At 33.9% G+C, this 23,174-nt stretch overlaps 5 protein-coding genes and 1 pseudogene across 6 annotated transcripts; 3 read left to right on the forward strand and 3 right to left on the reverse strand.

Moving 5' to 3' along the window:
- Positions 1 to 1,804: 1,804 nt before the first annotated feature.
- Positions 1,805 to 3,703, reverse strand: LOC106315490 (UPF0725 protein At1g02770-like). Of its 2 annotated transcripts, none has more exons than XM_013753231.1 (6): positions 3,395 to 3,703; positions 2,986 to 3,123; positions 2,733 to 2,919; positions 2,490 to 2,590; positions 2,323 to 2,409; positions 1,805 to 2,214 (listed from the first exon to the last, which is right to left on the reverse strand). In XM_013753231.1, the coding sequence occupies exons 1-6, from the start codon at positions 3,611 to 3,613 to the stop codon at positions 1,930 to 1,932; spliced, it is 1,017 nt and encodes a 338-aa protein (XP_013608685.1). In that variant the 5' UTR covers positions 3,614 to 3,703; the 3' UTR covers positions 1,805 to 1,929. The 2 variants fall into 2 exon arrangements, with proteins under 2 accessions (XP_013608685.1, XP_013608686.1); XM_013753232.1 differs by having other exon boundaries at positions 2,319 to 2,409.
- A 5,871-nt stretch (positions 3,704 to 9,574) lies between these two features.
- On the reverse strand, positions 9,575 to 12,187 carry LOC106313575 (KRR1 small subunit processome component homolog). Its single transcript, XM_013751424.1, has 11 exons — positions 11,864 to 12,187; positions 11,666 to 11,776; positions 11,506 to 11,574; positions 11,189 to 11,245; positions 10,979 to 11,017; positions 10,766 to 10,870; positions 10,595 to 10,677; positions 10,423 to 10,504; positions 10,137 to 10,280; positions 9,956 to 10,036; positions 9,575 to 9,854 (listed from the first exon to the last, which is right to left on the reverse strand). The coding sequence occupies exons 1-11, from the start codon at positions 12,140 to 12,142 to the stop codon at positions 9,732 to 9,734; spliced, it is 1,173 nt and encodes a 390-aa protein (XP_013606878.1). The 5' UTR covers positions 12,143 to 12,187; the 3' UTR covers positions 9,575 to 9,731.
- Positions 12,188 to 13,136: 949 nt separating this feature from the next.
- On the reverse strand, positions 13,137 to 14,259 carry LOC106313519 (transcription factor TCP21-like). The gene has a single exon (XM_013751340.1). It carries the CDS (start codon positions 14,140 to 14,142, stop codon positions 13,432 to 13,434), a length of 711 nt encoding a protein of 236 aa, XP_013606794.1. The 5' UTR covers positions 14,143 to 14,259; the 3' UTR covers positions 13,137 to 13,431.
- Positions 14,260 to 15,124: 865 nt separating this feature from the next.
- On the forward strand, positions 15,125 to 16,183 carry LOC106315305 (annotated as a pseudogene).
- Positions 16,184 to 19,148: 2,965 nt separating this feature from the next.
- Positions 19,149 to 19,478, forward strand: LOC106317817 (defensin-like protein 22). The gene is made up of 2 exons (XM_013755592.1): positions 19,149 to 19,206; positions 19,294 to 19,478. The coding sequence occupies exons 1-2, from the start codon at positions 19,149 to 19,151 to the stop codon at positions 19,476 to 19,478; spliced, it is 243 nt and encodes an 80-aa protein (XP_013611046.1).
- Positions 19,479 to 19,962: 484 nt separating this feature from the next.
- On the forward strand, positions 19,963 to 22,523 carry LOC106318618 (putative pentatricopeptide repeat-containing protein At5g08310, mitochondrial). Its single transcript, XM_013756673.1, has one exon. It carries the CDS (start codon positions 19,998 to 20,000, stop codon positions 22,470 to 22,472), a length of 2,475 nt encoding a protein of 824 aa, XP_013612127.1. The 5' UTR covers positions 19,963 to 19,997; the 3' UTR covers positions 22,473 to 22,523.
- The last annotated feature ends 651 nt before the right edge of the window (positions 22,524 to 23,174 follow it).

A 23,174-nucleotide genomic window follows, 5' to 3' on the forward strand; every position in this document is an offset into this window, starting at 1 on the left:
TTGAAGAATGGGTTGGTAAAGCTTCACACCCTTTTTCTTTATTTGCTGTTTATATAAAAGGAGGAGCAACCCTAATGCAATCTAAAGAGAATAAAAAGATAACTGAAACCACTTTCACTGAATCTAGTCTTCAGCTAAAAACTGGAAGAAGTAACATCGGTTAGTAAAACTGCAGATTCCAGGCTCTGCCCCCCAACATCCAGACGGACATTGAAGTTGTTGAAGAAGTGGTCTGCGTCGTTCCAAGCTTTGAGTTGTGCTAGAGAGAAAGGTTCGTGTATATCAATCACCATGAGGATCTTTGTATAACCAGTATGCATTCTCTTTGTCAGCCCTAGGGTCTAGAGTCTCTATTATCTCTGATGGGTTTTTTGGTTGAGATTGAGATCCATTGTTATGATTATTAATTACTGGTATGCTTGACTGAGGCTCAGAAACTTCAGAATCTGATGGAAACCCATGAAGTTGATAGCATGTCTTCTCTTCATGACCAATACGACCACAATAGGTGCAAGTGAAAACGTGACTCAGAAAACTAAAGTTGTGGATAAGGATGCATATATTCATTGTCTCAGACGAGTATATATAGTTACAAGTAGAAACTAGGAGTTTTCAATCCGGATATCGGTTCGATTTTGGTTCGGTTTTTTTTGGTTTTTGGTATTTCGGTTAGTAAAATATAACTACCATTCTAAATCCATATTTATTTTGGTTCGGTTCGGTTTATATACCGTCGGTTTTTGGTTTATTCGATTTTATACTAAAAAACATAATTATTTTGTTTGAGATCATATTATATGAATTTTAGAGTCATATTGTCAACACAATCATTTATTAAAAATATATTACATGTTCAAATAAATGAACAAAAAAGTAAAAATGTTTCTATCAATTTTGAAGAACAACACATTCATCATAATTTTTTTCATAAAAAGTGATCACCAATTGAAACCATAATCTGATATAATTAAATTTTCTTTTAAACTATATCATATTACTAAAGGTAAATGTCCCGTTTACTTGCCTTTTCTTTTTGCTGTCACTCACCCATTTACTTGACTAAGAGCTTTTCCAATGGTGCATCAAAATGAGAGAAAACATCAAAAAATGAGAGAAATCCATCTCCAATGGTACTTCATTTTGAAGGAAAAAATGAGGATATGAACATTATTCCCTCAAATTTGAGGGAACACTATTCACAAACTCATTTTGATGTCAAATTTTTTTATTTACATAATAGTCCTTTAGTTTTGACAATCTTTATTTTATGCATAAACAAAACATTAATATTAAACATAATTTTTATAACTTTATATCCAATATGTATATACTGATTAAACTTTTTAAAATATAATTACTAATAATTTGTTATTAAAATATAACTTATAATTTTATAAATTATAATATATAATTAAAAGAAAATAAAATAGAAAACAATACCATCGAGATACATAACTAATACAAAGTGGAAAAAATATAATAATAGTACTGTTTAAGTAAAACTCTACTATTATTTTGTATGTTGTTATGTAACTTTATTAATGTAATAAATATTTGTTTCTTATAAGTTAAAGTTTGGTTAATTGTAGAATTTAAAAATAAATGAGTATAGTCTAAAATCTTATAAAATAAATGGTGTTATTTGCAATAAAAAAAAGTTAAAAAATGAATATAATAAAAATTGAGGGAGAAAATGAGAGGAACCATTGGAGCAAATCACAACCTCATTTTGAGTTTAAATCATTTTGAGAAAAAAACGAGGGAAACCATTGGTGAGAGAAAAAATGAGAGAAACCATTGGAGATGTTCTAATCACACACTATTTTGATACACTCATACACATATGTATATAAATAATGTCCACATACACTCTTCTTTTCAATACTTAATATGATCCACATAGCACTTAATCTTATCAACATAGTAAGCCTAAACGGCGCCTAAGCTTTGGCGAAAACGATAATGCATTTCTTCCACACTCATAAAAGTCACATCGTCTTGTGACTTGCACAAATCACCCATGAGAGACAAGGATCCTGTTTGCTCATCAAAGACACTTTTAATGATAGCTTTGCGTTCAAGTTGCTCACCGAAACCACTCCTAGCCAATCCCTTGAAAACTATGTAGAGGACTGAACTCTTAGCCTTGAGCGGAGGCTCATCATAGATAGTTTCTATAACCACTTTCACAATCTCCAACTTAGATAGATACTCCTGCAAAAACAACAACAAATTTTTTTTTTTAAAAGCGTCATGTTAATAAGTATCATAAAATAAGTGCATTGATATGCAAAAACAAAGGAAAAAAAAAACAATACTTGCATCTGAAATCCTCCGATCTTTTGTATAAACAGTAAGCTCCAGGTACAAACGAATCCAGGGATTGCTCCTCAACTTTGATATCTCCACCTGCATGATTAACAAAGACATATTTTTACACTTGTTTCTTATTTGATGATCATAAGCAAAACAGGGGAAACCATTTTTACCGAGCAAAAGCGTTCGCTAGCATCAAAAACACCATCATCTGAGGGCCAACCAGGGAATCCATAAACCGGCTGGGGTAGACAAAATCCATCGGTACTCTCTCCTATGAATGTAAATGAGATTAATTAATACTTAAAACCCAACTTGTATATTTATAAGAAGGAAATAAAACGAAGAGAACAATGCAACACAGATCAATCACTCTTAGTTAAGAAGAAGGCAAAACTTAAATCAATCTTTGTTACCTTTAATTCTAGCAGTAGTGCAAGTCGCATCCAAAAGTCCATATCGGTTTTCATCCACCCGAACCTGAAAAATTTGCATGGGACGACCGGCAACTGTATCGCGTGCAGCCAAGGTTATGAGGAAAGAGCAAGCACCAACGCTCCTCATGTTGAATTTGATTAGAGCATCTAGCTCAAAGTTTGTACCCTGAAAAACAAATAAATTTGTGATAACATATACACAATATGTATTGTTCAGATACCAAAAAAATACCTCTTTTATATTGTAGCGATGAAGACCCAATTTCGCATAACGTTTGACCAAAGGACGATAGGGATATGTAAAGGTCGAGAGACCTTGATAGCTAAAAGGCATTAATCCGGAACCACGGATGCCTTCTATGTCGAAACCCTAGAGAGAACAAAAAAAAAAAAAAAAAATCTATAACAATCAGATCAAACTTGTAAACAGATAAAATTAAAGAGATGAAATAATTACATACATCGTTTCGTTCATTCTCCTCGTCAAATCTGGTTATCGAGAGTGACGGTTGATTGTTTTCTGATGATCGAATAAGTTGACGGAAAACCCCAGAGAGAAAAAAAAAAAAAAAAAAAACATCTATAACAATCAGATCAAACTTGTAAACAGATAAAATTAAAGAGATGAAATAATTACATACATCGTTTCGTTCATTCTCCTCGTCAAATCTGGTTATCGAGAGTGACGGTTGATTGTTTTCTGATGATCGAATAAGTTGACGGAAATTTGTGATGGGCCCATGAACATATACATCGGATTCATTCGCTCGACGCCGGAACTCATACAGCGGACGTAAATACTCATCCTCCTCGTCAAATCTGGTTGATTGTTGATTGATTTTTGACGATCGAGGAAACATCGTTAGAAATCAATATCAAAACCCTTATTTTTTTTTTATTGTTATCTCTCTCTCTCTCTCTCTCGCTAAATAGAAGAACCTTAACCACGCCGCTTGGATTTTCCTTTTCTTTAATATGGCTTTTATTTTAGACCGACGTTTATCACAAAAGGAAACAAACTGAGTTTCCTTTTCCTTTTCGGTTTAGCCCATGATTCTTATTGGGCTGTGTTAAAGTTGGAGCCCATCACATATTTTTAATTTAGGTATTTTCCCTTCAATTTTTGATAATTATCTTTGTTAGTTATTTTTACGTTAATTTTTATAATCAATGAAACATTAAGTAAATCTTATTATATACAAGTTTGTTTCTTCAAAGTTGATAATTAACACCATTGTGACACATGGCAATTATATATTTAAAATTCTGATATGCGTTAAACCATCTTCTAATTAAAAATATATAATTAGATAATAACAAAAACTCGAATTGTGAAAAAGTAACTATAAATATTATTTAATAATAATTTTTCTTTTTAAAAATATTAAGAAAGTAATTATATGATATTGATTTTCTTTTTAATATATCGACATGTGTTAAAATCTCTCAAAATTAAATATATATATGCTAAGATAATAAATACGAAAATTTAATAATATTTAATAATATTTTCAAAAGTTATTTAATAGTAGCTGTTTCTAGAAAATTTCATTTTCACAAATCCTAAAAATAATATATTTAATATTATTTTCCCTTTTCTAAAATCCTTAAGAAAAGATAATTGTAAAATATAATTTTTTTTTGTGAGCATTGTAAAACATTATAGTAATTTTGCTTTTAAAATTGTGACGTATATTAAAATCTCTCATGATTAAATATATACATATATATATATATATGCTAAGATAATAAATACGAAATTTTAAAATTATTTTATAGAAAGAATTAATTTCAAATGTTATTTAATAGTATCTGTTTCTAGAAAATTTCCTTTTTACAAATCCTAAAAAAAAATATTTGTAAAATAATATATTTAATATTAATTTCCCTTTTCTAAAATTCAAAAAGAAAAGATCATTGTAAAATATGATTTTTTCAGCATTGTAAAATATGATAGTAATTTTGCTTTTAAAATTGTGACGTATATTAAAACCTCTCATGATTAAATATATATATATATATATATATATATGCTAAGATAATAAATACGAAATTTTAAAATTATTTTATAGAAAGAATTAATTTCAAATGTTATTTAATAGTATCTGTTTCTAGAAAATTTCCTTTTTACAAATCCTAAAAAAAAATATTTGTAAAATAATATATTTAATATTAGTTTCCCTTTTCTAAAATTCAAAAGAAAAGATCATTGTAAAATATGAATTTTTTCAGCTTTGTAAAATATGATAGTAATTTTGCTTTTAAAATTGTGACGTATATTAAAACCTCTCATGATTAAATATATATATATATATATATATATATGCTAAGATAATAAATACAAATTTGAAAATGATTTAATAGAAAGAATTAATTTCAAAATTTATTTAATAGTAGCTGTTTCTAGAAAATTTTCTTTTTACAAATCCTAAAACAAATATTTGTAAAATAACATACTTAATATTAATTTCCCTTTTCTAAAATCCAAAAAAAAAAAGATAATTGTAAAATATATATTTTTGTCAGCATTGTAAAATATGATAGTTATTTTTCTTTTAAAATTGTGATGTATATTAAAATATCTGATGGTTAATAAATGTATAAGATAAGATAATAAAAAATAATTTTAAAAAAAGAAGTAAGTTTAAAATTACTTGATAGTATTTTTTACTAAATTTGATTATTTTTAAAAAAATTAAACAAAAAGTATTTGTAAAATAATCTATCTAATAATAATTTTCATTTTCTAAAATACTACAGAAATGATAACTATAAAAACTATTTGATAGTAATTGTCCTTTTCTAAAATTGTAAACATAGGAAAATTGTAAAAGAGTGTTTAATAGTAATTTTCCTTTCTTCAAATCCTAAACAAAAAAAATGTAGAATAATTCTGTCAAAAAAAATGTAGAATAATTATTACAGTATTTTTATGAATAATCAACTTTCCTAATTAAATATTTAATTTTATGTTTAAAAATCGTAAACCAAAAAGAAAAACAATTATTCACATCGTATTTTGGATTAATCTCTCTCATATTTGGTCAGCAAACATAATAAGAGGAGAAGAAAAATAGTAGGTGAGTTCTTCTTCATGTTCTTTCATATCTTTGTGTGATTTTTTTTTGTCACATGTTGACGAAATAACTAGGTTTCCTGATCGTCACATGTTTTTCTTCTTAAACTGATGTTGATTTTTTTTGTCATAATTGTCGTGCTGCTGTATGTTAGTTATTGCCACAATTCTACTTTGGCGTTTGTACATATATCCAAATAGATGTTATGCAGTTATGTTGTTGTACAAAAATTAATGTGACTATTATGCTTATATGTGTTTGTTCTTATCGGAAATATAAATTGGTTCTACTGTTGTAGCTAAGTTAATGTTAATGTCAAATTATTTATGAATAATTGACTTTTATATTTAGGTGAGTTTTTCTTTATGTATTTTCACATCTAAACTGATGTTCACATAATTTACTTTCTGAGATAGACAACAATTTTTTCTTGCAAAACAATGCAGCTTCTATTGAATGCACTACAACGTCTATATAGACAAGAATTATCTCATCTAAAAAGCAATGTTTACTCCCTAGAATAAGGAATGAAATGGTTGGTAAAGTGAATAATATGTTAATTTGCTTAGACGGTGAACAAAAAAAATATTTGTGTTCTGATAGTATAGGTAACGACAAAGAAGAAATTACAAATCAGCATATTCTGTATCCCCCAGATTTTTAAGTACGTTAAAATTTTCACGGATTCCAAATCACCAAATTGATCTCAAAATAGATGTTCCAGTAATGTTATTAAGACATTTAAATCAACAAAAAGAAATAATACTAATAACCAGCCTAGACAACATGATTACGGAAGCAGAAATCCCAACTGATAATCAACAGATTCTTATTCCCAAAATAAGTCTCACACCAACAGATGCAAGATGGTCTCTCATGGACAATTGTATGCTTCACTATCAAAGAGTCACTACAATTGCATGACTTCAACATTCTTAAAGTAGACACAAAAAATATCTACAATAGTATTCTACAAAATATTGTATATCAAGAAATTTTCAATAATATAGGATATATAGAAAAAGTTTATAGTTACACTATTGATTCTAAGGTAGGGTAGCATGATACAAAATTGATGTTTATCAAGCAATATATTTTATATTTAGCTGAATATCTATCATACATATTTATTGGTGTCGTCTAACATCAATTTTGAATTTTTTTTTTAATTTTCTTACACAATATAAATAATATAGATAGTTTACACCAATCCTATATGTTTCAACTAGCTACAATATTAAAAATAATTTAAAGTGAATTATTTGAAGAAAAAAAATTAATATACTATTTTAAAACACCATGATTATTGAAGTAGAAATACTAATCAAAATTTATGTAGGAAAACTGATTCCTATATTAAAATAAGTCTTATATCAATATATACTAAAAAATTCAAAAACTAATGTGAAAAATATTTTTATTCTTTTTATGTTTTTTGTAAAGTTCAAACATCAAATAAAACCCGTGCAAAGCACGGATCCATATCTAGTTATATATAATTTTCACTTTTAAAGTTTATCTTCTTATATTGATTTATATTTTATTTTGAAATAAACAATTTTGGTAATATTAGCACTTTTAGAAATAAAAAATAAAATTTATTTGGCATAATTTTGGTATTTTAAAATAATATGTGGATTTTTTTCAATAATTTATAACATTTATTTGTGAATATTTTACATTATCATATAACCATAACGTGTTTTAAATTTAGGGAGGGTTATTGGTTTAAAAATTCTAAGTGAATCATATTTCTCCAATTATTAGCATACTCTCATTGTTGAGATTCAAGAATACCTACTTCTTCGGTTCCTACTTCTCCATTTTCTTCTTCTTCTTCACTGTTTTCATTGATCACTTCTTGTGGAAAAATATCTGATTGACACTCTTTACGTAAAAAGTTATGCAATCCAACATATGCCAAAACTAATTCCGCTTGTGTCTTAAAAGAGAAGTAGATAGATATTTAACAGTTAGAAACCGAGATTTGAAGATACCAAATATTCTTTCAATCACATTTTTTAAAGACACATGCCGCAAATTGAATAACTGGTTCTAGTTGCTGGGATCACGAAATTCGCCCTTAAATTCTTGTAGATGATAACGAGTACTTCTAAATGGAGCAAAAACTTTGGATGGTCGGCAAACCCACAGTCTGCTAAATAAAATTTTACTGCATATTTTAAACATCACAAGATCAGTGAGCATTGTAAAACATGATAGTAATTTTGCTTTTAAAATTGTGACGTATATTAAAATCTCTCATGATTAAATATATATATATATATATATATATATATATATGCTAAGATAATAAATACGAAATTTTAAAATTATTTTATAGAAATAATTAATTTCAAATGTTATTTAATGGTATCTGTTTCTAGAAAATTTCCTCAAAATCTGATTCGAAAGCCAAAAAATACGTAATTTTTTATCAAAATGTGATCTTTTTAAATGAAATTTTACCTAAAATCTGAAACTATAACAAAAATCTAAACTTGAAAATTAAAAATTATCCGTAATTTCAAAAACATATTCAAAATATAAAAATATACCTAATAAATAAAAACTATTTTAGATACTTTGGATACTCGATTGGATCTCTAATAAGATCTGGACTCGATAAAAACTTGCGGGTTCAAAAACTACCCAATAGATACTTTGTCATGGATCCATACATGGATCCATACAAAAGTCAAACCTATAAACTAATTCATAAATTATACAAATTTTAAAATTTTCTCATCGATATAATACGATTTTCTAACATAATAATGTACAACATCACTAAATACTATTTCATATCAAAATTTGTGTATCATCCAAATAATCCGCGCTTTCGAAGCGCGGATCAAAATCTAGTAAAACTTAAAAGTATATCTAGATCTCTAATATTTACATTTTGTTGTTTAATATATCAAAATAAATTGAATAAAAGTTTGAAGAACGTGAAAACAAAATTTTTAATAATTTGGAAGCTAAACGTATAGAACATAATACACAAATATCAAAACTAAATAACATATTCCCTCTATTTCTTAATGTTACATATTCTAGATTTTTCACACATTTTAATAAAACACATTAAATTTACATATTTTTTTGTGTTTATCTTTGTTTCATAATTTTAAACCAATAACAATTCAGTAAATGTAATTAAGTTTTTTGAAATTTGCAATTAGTTAATAAAACGTGTCTTGAAAATGTAAAAAATGGATCTTTTTAAAACAAATTTTTTTCCTAAAATATGTAATTTTAAAGAATAGAAGAAGTATTAATCTACAACATGAACACAAAAAACCAAGTTGATAACATTACAAGAAATTAGAATATATAAGAATAAAAAACAAATATTCGTGCTGGCGCTCAAATTAAGCTCTGCAAAGTACAAGAAGAAGAAAAAAACCAAAAACCCACAAATGAGGCTAAACCAAAAACTCATAAACCAAACCAAAATAGATTCCATCGAAGTCAATAACGACTCGATTCCATGCATTCTTTTATGGAGCAAAGGACATGTGTCCATCATGCGAACCACCACTGCACTTCGTCAACAAGGACATCTCCGGCGAACGAAGATCTAATCAGAAAAATCCCGATAAAAGAATCTCGCCGTCGACGACATCAGAATTTGAAGGCGCTATTATCTACAACTTCGGTTATAACGCTTGAGCTCCATCATCAATCAAACTATGATCAAAACCACCAAGCGACCCAGAACCGAAGCTAAAGATTCTTGAAAGCGCAACCCAACAAACAATTTTCAACGAGGGGGTTCAGTTAAATCATACATCTGACAGACGCGCGGATTCATCAAAATAAGATTGAACTTGTTTGTTTTTTGTATAATTTTTGAAGACACTGATGTGATTAAAAATACAAGCAAACATGTTTTAGATTAATCTCTCACGACTTTGGATTTCTTCTTGGAAGATTTATCACCAGACGTAACGGCAATGTACTCCTCTGCATTCACTTTCTCTTGAGTCTTCTTCTGCTTCTTCAACTCTTTTGTCTTGCTCTGTCACAACCACAAATCATCAACAACAATAAACAACTCAGTTTCAATCCCCTTGATTTGAACCATTTGAACGGAGCAGCAAGATAAACAAATTTCATTACCTTTAAGGATTGTGTTAACTCGGTTAGATCTTTCTTCCCCTCCTCGTATTTGTTTGAGTTGTTGCTGCTCTGCACAGGTTCCTGCAATAACCAGTCCAAGGAGTAGTGTTAGAGACTATTAGTACAAAAAAAAACAGAGACACATGATTCAATATTTTGTCAACAAAAACAGAAGAGAGACCTCAGGTGGGACGAACGAGGCATCTCTCATTCTTTTCTTCTCTATAGTCTTCTCTGTCTGCTTCTCTTGCTTCTCCTGCCACTTCTTCTCTGACTTCTTGTTTTCATTCAGGAAGTATTCTCCAGACTCCAATTGCTTATCAACCTGGAAAACAATCATACAACAAGGTCAAAACTATGCATTACCATAACCTGAGAAGAAAACTAAAGGATTTGCAGGAAAAATAAAACCAAAAGGTGATGGCCACGGCCACAATCATCAAAAGCTGAAACTAGAAGATTCTTGCCTTGCTAGGCGGTTGAGGAGGAGGGAATGGTGTGTATTCCTTCTTCTCCTTGCTCTTGGGCTTCTTTTGCTGAACATTACTCCTGAGAAATCAAAATAAATAGATGGGCTCAAGAGTTAATGCAATGTCACCCGATTCAATGGTCAATATTAGTAAGAAAGAAGGCCCGTACTTCCTGAACTTAGGAAGAAACCTATCCCAGCTTTCCGTTGCAAGCGCTGGATCCTTTGCTAGTTCCCTTCTCATCATGAGATCCTGCATAGCCAAGTGTGGAAGCATATGAACAAATTTGACATATAGTCTAAATAGAACAAACAATAACAGAGAAACATTTCATTCACACCTTTATCTGGTATACAGGATGTAATTCATTACGCATACCCTGTTCCACAACCCTTCGGACTTGTTTTAGACCTTTAAAAGAACCCATTGCAGCTACAGTACTTCCCTGTTAGATGCAGATCAACCCCAAGGAACCACGAGAATATTAAAAAACCCCAACGAGAAACTTATCAAACAAGCGAGGCACTTGCAAAAAAACACACACACAAATTACCTGAACTAGAATGTAACAGTCGGTTAATATCTCCATCGCCTGCAAGCAACCATAATCATTAAGCCTCTCAAACCCAAACAAAAAATGTTCGGCAAGTATTCAGGAGTCAACATAAGAATGCAATAGAAACACACAACTTCCTAAGCATTACACTACTAGCATCACTAAGACTATCCGTAAACAGGACTCAGAACCAGACAGATCACACACCTTCAAGGTAGAAGAATTAGGACCCACAAGCCGCTGCCTTCTTTTCACAAACCTTTCCTGAAAAAAATCGTCTATATTAGGATCCGTTGACAATGCATGCCAGATGAACACTGAAAATTACACTTTTCACCACATGCTGAAGTAACTTAACAGGAAGTCGCCAAGTGTTCCATGTTTATACTAGAGTTAATGCCATTCATTTTCTTTAGACATAACAAAATGTAAGCTAAGTACCGAGTAACAATCCAACTCAGATATTATACTTAGTCTCTCGCATCTATCGTAACAATCCCTGAAACTAAGATCTACCTTTGTACCTTATTCCGAACCAAGCTTCCAATCTTGATGATATCACATTGCACTTCATCTTCCAGAATCTTGATTGCCTGTAAATGTAAAATTAAGAAAATCCATTAAGAAAGCTTAATCAAATCGATTCTAGCTCTAAGCACATGAAGTGTGGCACAAGAAAAACACCTGAGGAGCAGGAACACTTCTCGAAAGAAGCTTAATCAAATCCCTAGCTTTGACAATGATATACGGATCTCTCGTTTTCCTCGTCGTGGAAACAGTCATAGAACCTTCAACCTATCATCACAATCACCAAATCCCCAAACAGATTAACCGAAAATAAACCTATAAAATGGCCAAATCAACAACGAAACATTAATTCACCAGGTTGAGTTTGCAAGCGACGCCGTATTGCTTGAGAGCGGATTCGATCGTGGGCCAAGAATCCTGAAGATACTTCTCTCTGTATTGGGGAAAGAGCGTGGAGAATGAGCTGACTTCGAGCATGCCCGTCGGATTCCACGCCGGATCGAACTTCTCCACTTTCCAACGGTCGATGTTTGGGTCGTCGTCCCACGGCTTCGGCTTGTCGTGTTTACCTTTGTATCTCGGCTTTTTCTCCAGGCTCTGGTTCTCGTGCTGAAGCTCCTCCACATCCGCCATTGACGCTGTTATCAGTTAGAACTCTCTAGAGTCGCGGCGAGGCAAAAGGCTTTGATTTATAGTAGGGTTTTTGGGACAAAATAATAATAATTTATTGGGATGAATACGAAATTAAACCGGACCGAATTGAACCGGAGTGTTTTTGGTGCGGTTTAGCGGTTATTTTATTTTATCCCAAAGTTGCTAAACGAGCGGAGTATCTCAAACTTTTACGTGGTAGTTAGCGGTTATTTATCCCAAAATTCAAATGTTTAGTTTACAGAAGGAACTCTCTGTGCTACTCCACATACTGTCTCCCTAAAAACTGCTGCAAGTAATGCTCTTCTGATAGGCCGTGGAGAGCTTATTATACGAGGAAGAAGAGATCAGTTGAAGGGGAGTTGAGTGATAAGCAGTTAGACGTGGAGGATTATAGAGTGAAGCTAATGATACTATATATACATCAAGTGTGATTAGCTTTACGGTTAGGCCATTACGAGGTCTAGATATTTGTGATTACATTTGTACTTGTTATTACTTCAATAAACGTCACTTTACTATTCAGAATCATTTTAACAAATGTGAGCGTGCATCTTCATTAGCGGATTACACAGCATCACCCTGCAAAGAACAACCGCAAACGCAATGGCGGAAAGAGGATTACACAGCATCACCTGCGTTCCCATAGACCAAATGAGAAAACCCCCTCGGATGCCTCTGACTTGTATACACTCCTTCGGTCACGAGCTTATGATGATGCTTCTCCTGTTGAATCTCTGTACGGTGCGTGAAAGATCTACCTGCTGTGTTTATAGCGGTTTTCAAATGATCTCACCGAGAGTGATCATCATTATAAGTTGCTTATCCCCACCAGTGTTGTTTCATCCCCGGAAACAGAACATTCTCAACTAGGCACTCTTTATCTTCTTTTGTTTGAGTAATATTTGATCTTTTTTTCGTTTCCTTATCTTCGATTCTCATTCATACAAGTCACGAGGCAGATTCAAAATTACAATATTCAATAGTACCCGTGGGCTCAACTTCACTGAAACTAGAATCATAAAAGAAACCACGCACAAACAGTACAAAGAGCCTTTTGTTGCTCTTCTTTATGGCGTTTTTTAGTAAACAACAATCAACCAATCCATCTCACTGTCACTCTCTTAAACAAATTCTGAGACCAAATATTCTTAATCCCTAATCGAACAAATAATAATAACCTTTAAATTAACTAAAGCTGAGCACAAAGAACACAAAAGTAGGACATGAAACACACGAGTTTTCTATACATACCCAAATGGAACCTTTTTTCAACGTGAGTCATCCTCCTCCTCCCTCCGACCCGACCCGGTATTCCCACCCGACAAAGAAGCAAGCAAGTTGAGATGATGACCCGGAAGATAGTTCCCAACTCTAGCTGCTGAAGCCTCACCCATTGCAGCTGCAGCAGAAGCTTCCTGTTGCTGTTGTTGCTGGTGTCGGACGAAGAGTGTAGCTGGCTGTTGCTGCTGCTGTGTAAACAACATCTCCGGCGGAGCTCCGGCGGCAAAGCTCCACACTTGTCCGAAATCATTCCTCGCCGGAACCGCCCAGAACCCACCACCACCAGAAGCCCCCATCGTGTGTCCAACCGATAATTCACCACCTCCGGCGCCGGATTCTCCCTCCTCCGCTCGCACTACGCGCTTTCCGAGCGTGAAGGGGGAAGAAGTGGAGAGAGAAGCGGTGGAGAAACTCGCCGGGGTTGTGCCTGTTCCCGTGGCGGCTATGATAGAAGGCTCGGCTTGACGGAGGAGCCACTCGATGGTCTGGCCGTCGGATTTGTGACCTAGCTCCCTCGTCAGCTGGAAAACTCGAGCCGCGCATATGATTGGCATGCGAATCCGCCGCCCTCTACCGTCGACTTTGCTGTGTCGGTCCTTAGCCGGTGGTTTCTTGACGGCGTTAAGAGTTCCTTTGTTTGTTGCTGACGTGTGCTCGACTATGACGCCGTTAGCCACTGTTACCTCGTCGTTCGACATGGAGTGTCGGTGGATTTGGGAGTTCCGTTATGTGGGGAATAAGAATTAAGAAGAGGGGCGAGAAGAAGAGTGGTTTAGAGAGGAGCAGAGGAAGCTGGTGGAGACAGGAAGGAGGGGCACATGGTTGTGTGGGTCCCACACAGCTCACTTGTGCTAGGGTTTTTAAAATTCTTTGTCCGTATGGGTTTGAGCTCACGCGCTTGACTCTGGTGTTGACTCCAGCGTGTGGACCATGGTACGGCAAGAGAATTTTTTAGGTTTAGAATGTGGGTCCCATTTATATAATTAGGTTTCGCTGTAATTACAGCCGAAGCTTAATCGCGAGTTAGGTGACAATTACGTACTTTCTGATGGTAATTACTGTTCAGTATTTACAACCACTCTCTGATCCGGCGATCCCCACATATCATTGCATATGTGAATATCTTACAATACTAAAAGCCAATTATGCTCAAGATATAGAGTGTCTACGTAAGATTGTTAATTTCAGCCAATGAGTACATTAGCTTTACTCACGTTACCATCCACTTCAATTTAGCGTTCTCGTGAGAGAAACAAACCCACGTAAGATTCAGTAACGCTGCTTGGAGTTGGAAGTTCGTCGTAGATTATTCTTCCTTCTCTTCTGGTATGTATCTCTTGCAATCCAATATCTCTAAAGATGTTTGCTTCTCTTATTTTTTCAAAACTTTTGAAAGGTGCTTCTTTCTCTGTTTGGAATGTGAAATTGATGACAAAGTTTCCAGCTTTTAAGTCATTATGCTAATGATCATAAAGAGATAAATGAATCTGTACCCTCAGTTAATAGAAACCTTTCTTACATTATTAACAGATCAACTGTTGCTTAGCACTGCTAAAGGGGAAGCATGAAAGTATACGGCTGTTTACCAGAAGCTCGCTCAGAAACACCCTTCCTTCAGAGACAACACTGATCTTATCGTGGTAATCTCTTTGCAGCCTTGGCTTCCGTTCATACCAGACGATGTCATTTGTCTTCTCTGGCATCCTCACTCCTATACCTGCTTTCGGTTTCCTGTTTGACAACGAAGAAGTTAAAGGCCATGTGATCCAGTATCTCATCAGACCTGAAGAGTGTTTAAAGAGATTTCATCCTATTGATCTTGAGAAACTTCACTTCGTTGGAGACTCTCTCAAGATTCTGAGACAAGAGGTCGAGGAACATGCTAAGGTATTGGGTTTTGTTGGAGCTCCTTGGACACTGCACCAAATGTACTGAGAGCTCTAATATCTAATATAACCAAATTCATCACAGAGTACGTTGTGTAAAAAGTTGAGCACGTAGCTCACTGCATTCAAATATTCGATTCATGGGGGTGGACAGTTGACTCCCGAGATGTGGGAGCCTTGGATCAAAGAGGTATAGTTTAAGTACTTTCCATCTTGAGTACTTGGAAAGATTCTCTTTTGGTGTTTTAATGTTTCCTTTTTCTCATTTGGCTTGCCAGATCATTCATGCTGTAAAAGAGAAGATGTTCAGACACGCCTATTGTTTTCTACATAAAATGGAAACAGGGGTCTTCTTCAGCGGATGTTATTGGACTTGACTGGACTGTAGATATGGCTGATGGAAAGAGGCGACTGGGGAGCAGTGTTAGAGACTTAAGAGTCCATGGAAATGTTGATCCATCTAACCTGTTATCTCTGATTCCTGCTTTAACTGAAGAGATTTATAGGTGGATAGTTTACTTTGTTGAGCTGAAGGTAATAGTTCTTTATATTTAATTCAAGAAACTGAAAGAAAATGTCTTTCTGTGTCAGAGTCCTGAAGATTGCTGGACCAATCTTCACGGCATATACTCAAACCTAGGACACAGTGTCTTGGTAGGGACTTCAGAGGAAGCCCTGGCTCATTTCTTTGAAACTGCGAGGAGCTTGGCTTACGAAACACTCTTCCTTTTTCATGTTCTTCCTAGAGATTTTAGTTCTATGTATAGATTGTATTATACGTACTTATATCAACAAGTATCCACTTAAATTATTTGTTTCATAGTTTTGTGTATACGGGTCTTAGGTAGATTGAAATTCACATTTAATAATTTAGTGTAATGCAGATGTTATTACCGAATGAAAAACAAAGAGAACATTAAACTTCCGGATCAATCGTAAATTTGTGTTAAATTATTTACAAATTTTTAAATTGACAAGAACCAATAAAATGTTATTTTATACAATAATGTTCATTTGAGGTGGTGTACTACGTAGAGAGGCCGTCAAAAAAATGAAGTGTACTTCGTAGAGAGGTTTATGCAAAACATTTCCAATATTATGCTATGATTGACATGTCTAAAATGATAATTTTCTTTGTCATATTTAAACCTAGATTTTGCATTATCTTACATTGAGACGTATGTAGTTAAACTACACAATTTCCAGCACATATGGTAGTTAGTTCATCAAAGCATAGAATTTTTTTAAAAATTATATAATTTATGAACTAATTTATTTGAGATTTGAATGTAAGGTGTTATGTAACTCTTTTTAGGTTTGGACATTTTATATGGTTCTAAAAAACTGAATCGAAACTGACATGAAAATACAGGTTCAGTTCAGATCCAAGTCTAGGGTAAAGTATCTATTGAGTATTTTTCGGATCCATAATCTCGGTTTGAGTTTGGATTCTATCAAGACCCGAATGGGTACCCTAAGTACCAGAAATGTTTTGAGTATATTATGTATATTTTTCTGTCTCAAAAATGATTTCCGATATCAAGAATATTCTTTTAAGTTTCAGGTTTGGGTTTTCAGGTTTCAAGTAAAATTTTAGATTTTTAGAAACATATTTCGTGTATTCGGATAAAATATTGACTATAATTAGAAAACTTTAAAGTATTGTTATAAGAAAATATGTTTTATATAACTTTTTTACAATTCTATGTATAAAATATTTTGGTTCAAAATAATATGTTAATAAATGTTGTAAATCAGCATTTATGTTGGATCGAACATATGTTCATCATAGCCACAAATATGTTGTAAAAGGCTTTTGTGATTTTATTTTTTGTGACTGTTAAAGATAAAAAATTTGCCGACAAAAAAAATTATATCTAAAAATTATCTTTTCATTCGGTATTTGAAAACAATGCTAATTTTAATAGTATAGATAAAAGAGTCTAACAATCTTTTTTAAGTAGATTTTTGGAAATGATTCCCTTTTAATAATATAGATAATGTGCAAGATTCCCGTATAAAAAATGTCACAAACCTATGAACATCCTTATAATTTCCGGACCATAAAAGAAAGCAGAAAATTGAAAAATACTTCAACAAAATTCCTACCCTGTAAATTTTTATTGCCTTATCATTGACTGATTTCTGATTTAAACCTCATAAATAAAATCTTGTTTGTAAAAAATATTGATCCAAAATATAGAGAAAATTAGAAATAAATTTTAATTTCTATGTATAATATTTTTAATTGTTTGTGTCAATAAATGGATTAACTTAAAAAGAAAAGAAAAAGAAATTTTATTTCATCAACAAGAGGGAAATTACCATAACTTTATATGTCTTTTGGAATTAACATAAGGATATGAGTTAAGTGAAGAAATAACAAATTTAAATTTGTGGTGTTATCCAATATTCAGTTTTTGGTCGAATAGTATGTAAAAATTATTTTAAGTTTTAACATAATTTAAAAATAACAAATTTATAATATGTAATCCGCGCGAACGAGGCCGTCGTAGTTAATAATCATATCATTCGTATAACCATCACGGAATATTAAAATAACAATTCCATTTGGAGCGTGACTACAAAAGAAAAGTAGTCGTGTCCACCTGGAGGAGATACCCCAGATTGTGTGATATGTCGTTGCATCGAGATCTTTTAATATGTCACGACAGTAATTTCTCTACTTTCTTTATGATTTATCATTAATGGACCAAAGATTTCTCTATCATGCACATTATATATTGTACTATCATGTTCTTATCTGTTATGATTATGAAGCCCTTTATATAAAAGAGGAAGAAGAAGTTATGACCATACAGCCATATAACGACTTAATTATTGGTAAATGTCTCTCTGTTACATGGCCATACAATCAGGATGTATTGATAGAATATTATGATCTTACAAGTTGTCAATATATTCATCAATAATCGCTAATGATCACCCAATTATTAAAAGTGAACACTATTTATTTACATAGGCGTAACGAATCATTTGACAATTGCCAAATGTGTTAAACAGCTGGAGCCCATTCTCATTTAAAAAGTAAACATTATAGGTGGTGGACAAAAATACAAGAAAGTAACGCTTCTGCCAAAAGAGAATCAACTCGTGTTTCATGCACACAAATTTTTCTAACTCTTTTTTTGGTTCACTTGTAGATGCCTTCTTTAGATTTTCTCTATTTACTCCACCAATCAGAATAATACATGTCATCTGGTGTTTAAGATTCAGAGGATCGCTTTATCTTCTGCCTTTGCTGAAAATTTGTCTAGCTCCGCCAGGGCCTTAATTACTTTAACTGAGCCCAATCGATCAAATTAAGATGAAAAATGAATACTGGGCCTTCAGAAATAAGATCACATATTTTTCAAATAAGAATTTTTCAAATAAGAATATATTTTAGTCAAGAACAAACTTATTAATAATAACTAACTTGGGATGGTCTTCTTTGTTATAGCCAGTAACAACTAACAAGTAACAGTTTTTGAATAGCCCTTGACAATATATTTAGTCGAGAACAAACTTACTAATAATAATTAACTAACTTGGGATGGTCTTCTTTGTTATCGCCAGTTACAAGTAACAGTGTTTGAATAGCCCTGGACAATATACAACGTTACAATATAACTGTCAAAAAGAACTATACGAAAATAGAATATAGATAACAAAAAGAAACTAAAAGGTAGTTAGTTTTCATCAGCAGATATCAACCAATTGCATGATCTATTCAGTATAAATATGAGCAAAATAGATAAATTAATAAAATATAAATAAGCTTGAACACTATTACAAATCTAGAACGAAGTTTAAGAATGGCCAGCATGAAAGTTTTTTCGTTTGCATTGTTCCTCGTCCTCGTCTTCGCCATTGGTACGTCGTCTTTGTATTATAATCAAGGTTTGTTGACCCAAACTGAACGTTATAGATAACTTATGTGTGTGATGTGTAAATTGGCAGATGTTGAAGGATATGGGTTAGAAGCAGGTGCTTCGTTGTGTTGCAACACTCACCCGAAATTTGGAAAGTGCAACCCAAGCCATGACAAAGAGAGATGCAACAGTTGGTGTCTCAATGGATGTGCCAACGAAAAAGGCGGTTACTGCAAACCTAACAACGGAGGACAATGCCACTGTTATTGTTAAAGTCACAAAAGATGTAAGATATGCGCATATGCGTTTAACTGTTACTAATGTTTACGTTGCGGTATTGCATACGTTTGTATGATTATATGAACATGTGCTATTTGTATGATGAATGGATAAATAGCTAAAAAGCTTTTAATTATTTTATGTTTACTCCAGCCAATTAAAAAAGAACACGTGTAAGAGTCATAAGACCACACTTTTGTTACATTTCCCTTAAAATATTAAAAAAAATATTTTCGACTTATTTATACTAGAGACGCATAGCGAATTAGATAGAAAATAAGAATATTTCTAATGTATTTTACTTTTTTTTTTTAAAATAGGAAAATTTGTAATAAAAATGGAGTTTACTCTAATATAATTAATTTAAGAGGAAAAATATAAATGAAATATATTAAAAAAAAACAAGAGAATGCTGACTTTTGTCAACTCAAAATCACGTTTGCGGAATTCGCGTTTGCAATAATATTTGCCAAAACAAAACACACAACCTTCAGGTTCGATCGTTTTTCTCCAATGGCCTTCTCGAGAACCGCTCTTCTCTACCATCGATTCTCCAGACAACACCAACTCCACAGACCATTCACCACGAAACCAGACAACAACACATTCCTCCATCCCAACCAATCCGAACTCGCCCAAAACCTAATCACAATCTTCACAAGACAACCTTTCTCCCCCTCCGACCCCGACCTTCTCCGTCTCGCCCCCGAGCTCAACACCAAGGTAGTCGAAACCGTCTTGAACGGAATCACAAGATGGGCCTCGGCTCATCTCTTCTTCGACTGGGCTTCGCAACAGCAAGGCTACCGAAACGATATGTACGCTTACAACGCCATGGCTTCTATCCTATCACGTGCTCGACAAAATGCCTCACTGAAAGCGTTGGTCAGAGACGTTATAAACTCTCGCTGTTTCATGTCTCCAGGAGGGTTAGGGTTTTTGATTAGGTGTTTGGGTAACGCTGGGCTTGTGGAAGAAGCAAGTTTCGTTTTTGATCGAGCTAGAGAGATGGGTCTTTGCGTTCCCAATGTGTATACTTATAACTGTTTGTTGGAAGCGGTTTCTAAGTCGAGTTCGAGCTCGGTTGAGTTGGTTGAGGAGAAGCTGGAGGAGATGAGGCGTTGCGGGTTTGATTTCGATAAGTACACTCTCACGCCAGTTTTAAAGGTTTACTGCAACGCTGGAGAGTTTGAGAGAGCGTTGAGTGTTTTCAATGAGATAATTAGTCGAGGCTGGCTTGATGAGCACATCTCAACGGTTTTGGTTGTGTCGTTTTGTAAGTGGGGGAAGGTGGATAAGGCTTTTGAGTTGGTTGAGATGCTGGAAGAGCGTGAGGTTAGGTTGAATTATAAGACGTGTTGTGTTTTGATTCATGGGTTTGTGAAGGAGTCTAGGGTTGATAAAGGGGTTCTGTTGTTTGAGAAGATGCGTGGGATGGGTATGGAGGCTGATATCGCGTTGTATGATGTGTTGATAGGAGGACTCTGCAAGGCCAAAGATCTTGAGATGGCTCTGAGTTTGTATTTGGAGATGAAGAAGTTGGGAGTTAGACCTGATAGAGGGATACTTGGGAAGCTAATACGTTCGTTTTCTGAAGAAAGTGAGTTAAGTCGGATAATAAAAGTGATTATTGGAGATATAGACACGAAAACTGTGATGCTTTTGTACAAAACTTTGTTGGAGGGGCTTATTCGGAATGGTTTGGTGAATGATGCTTGCAGTTTTATTCAGAACCTCATGGGAGATTACGAGTCGGATTATGAGTCTGAGATTGTTCAGCTTCTAAAGGATCAGAATAAAGCAATTCTCCCAGATTCTGACACTCTTAGCAGTGTGATTGACTGCTTGGTGAAAGCTAATAAGGTGGATATGGCAGTGAGCTTGTTACATGTTATTGTTCAGAACGGCCTTAGTCCAAGTCTTATGATGTACAACAACGTAATCGAGGGGTTATGTAAAGAAGGAAGGTCAGAAGAAAGCTTGAAACTGTTGGGGGAAATGAAGGAACCAAGTCAATTCACACTTAACTGTATTTATAGTTGCTTGGCTGAGCGGTGCGATGTTGCAGGAGCAGTCGACTTACTGAAAAAGATGCGTTTCTATGGATTTGAGCCATGGATAAAGCACTCAACCTTACTTGTCAAAAAGCTCTGTGAGAATGGGAGAGCCGTTGATGCTTGCAAATACCTTGATGATGTGGCTGGAGAAGGTTTCTTTAATCACATGGTTGCCTATACTGCTGCAGTTGATGGTCTCGTAAAAAACGAGGGAGTGGATAGAGGTTTAGAGCTATTCCGAGACATATGTGCCAGTGGTCATTCCCCTGACGTGATTGCGTACAATGTAATGATAAAAGCTCTGTGTAAAGCATCTCGAACTACTGAAGCTGATGACTTGTTTAACGAAATGGTATCAAAAGGACTAAAAGCGTCTGTTGCTACTTATAACAGTATGATAGATGGATGGTGCAAGGAAGGTGAGATTGATAGGGCCATGTCTTGTATCGCGAGGATGTACGAGGATGAGAAAGACCCTGACGTCATTACCTACACTAGCTTAATCCATGGGCTATGCGTTAGTGGAAGGCCTGGTGAAGCAATCTCTCGTTGGAATGAGATGAAGGACAGAGATTGCTCTCCGAATATAATTACCTTCATGGCGCTTATTCAAGGTCTTTGCAAGTGTGGCTGGTCGAATGAAGCTTTGGTTTATTTTCGTGAGATGGAAGAAAAGGAAATGGAGCCTGATTCAGCTGTTTACTTATCGCTCGTAGGGTCTTTTCTGTCGAGTGGAAACATCAGTGCCGGGTTTGGGATATTCAGAGAAATGGTTTGTAAAGGAAGGTTTCCGATTTTAGTAGATAGGAACTACCTGCTTGCTGTTGATGCTACAAATAAGTTTGTGGCAGACTTTAGGACATCATGTTATCTTACAGGTCTGATTAAAGACGGCAGATTGCCTATTGTAGCTGCTGTAAGTAGACAATGAAGTAAACGCTTCTAATTGAAAGAGGGGTTACTTATTGAGATTGGTTGCAGAGCTTTTCAGCTAGTGATTTGGCAAAAGCTTAGTTTTGAAAGCAATAAAAAGCTACCTCCTTATTACTAACCTTGGTCTGATGCCATGGACCCAGCTTTGTCTTACAAGGTATTTGCTTTGAACCAAGATTTTCTCTTATTTTCATAATGTTATGCGCATACATAAAGAAAATATTTGCGAGGGATAAATGTGGATAGGATCATTAATAAAAAGGCTAATGTTGACAGGCGCAGAGGTGAACTATATGGATCAGTACTTCAATGTTGGGTGCTTTGCAGAACGGGTGTATTACTATTAACCATGGAAACTTGGAACTTGCGGAAACAGTTGCAAAGAAGCTTGTAGAGTTGCGACCCCAGAATGATGGACGATATATGGGGCTAGCAAACGTTTATGCGACCAATATCATGGCTTGGTCAACGAGAGAAGCAATGGAGAAGAAAGGGGTGAAGAAGATTGCAGTAAACAGTATCATCATTGAATTGAATGGGAACACCACAGATTCAAAGCTCATGACAAAACACATTTTTGACTCGGAGGAGATCTATTCAGCGTTACTTCTGGATGGATCCCAATGTTGACAATGACTACAGTCAAGACTATTGTTGTGTTTGTTCTTGATCATATGCTACAGTACCGTGACTACATTTG

The sequence above is a fragment of the Brassica oleracea genome, chromosome C9 (genome assembly GCF_000695525.1).
Source record: "Brassica oleracea var. oleracea cultivar TO1000 chromosome C9, BOL, whole genome shotgun sequence".
Taxonomy (NCBI): domain Eukaryota; kingdom Viridiplantae; phylum Streptophyta; class Magnoliopsida; order Brassicales; family Brassicaceae; genus Brassica; species Brassica oleracea.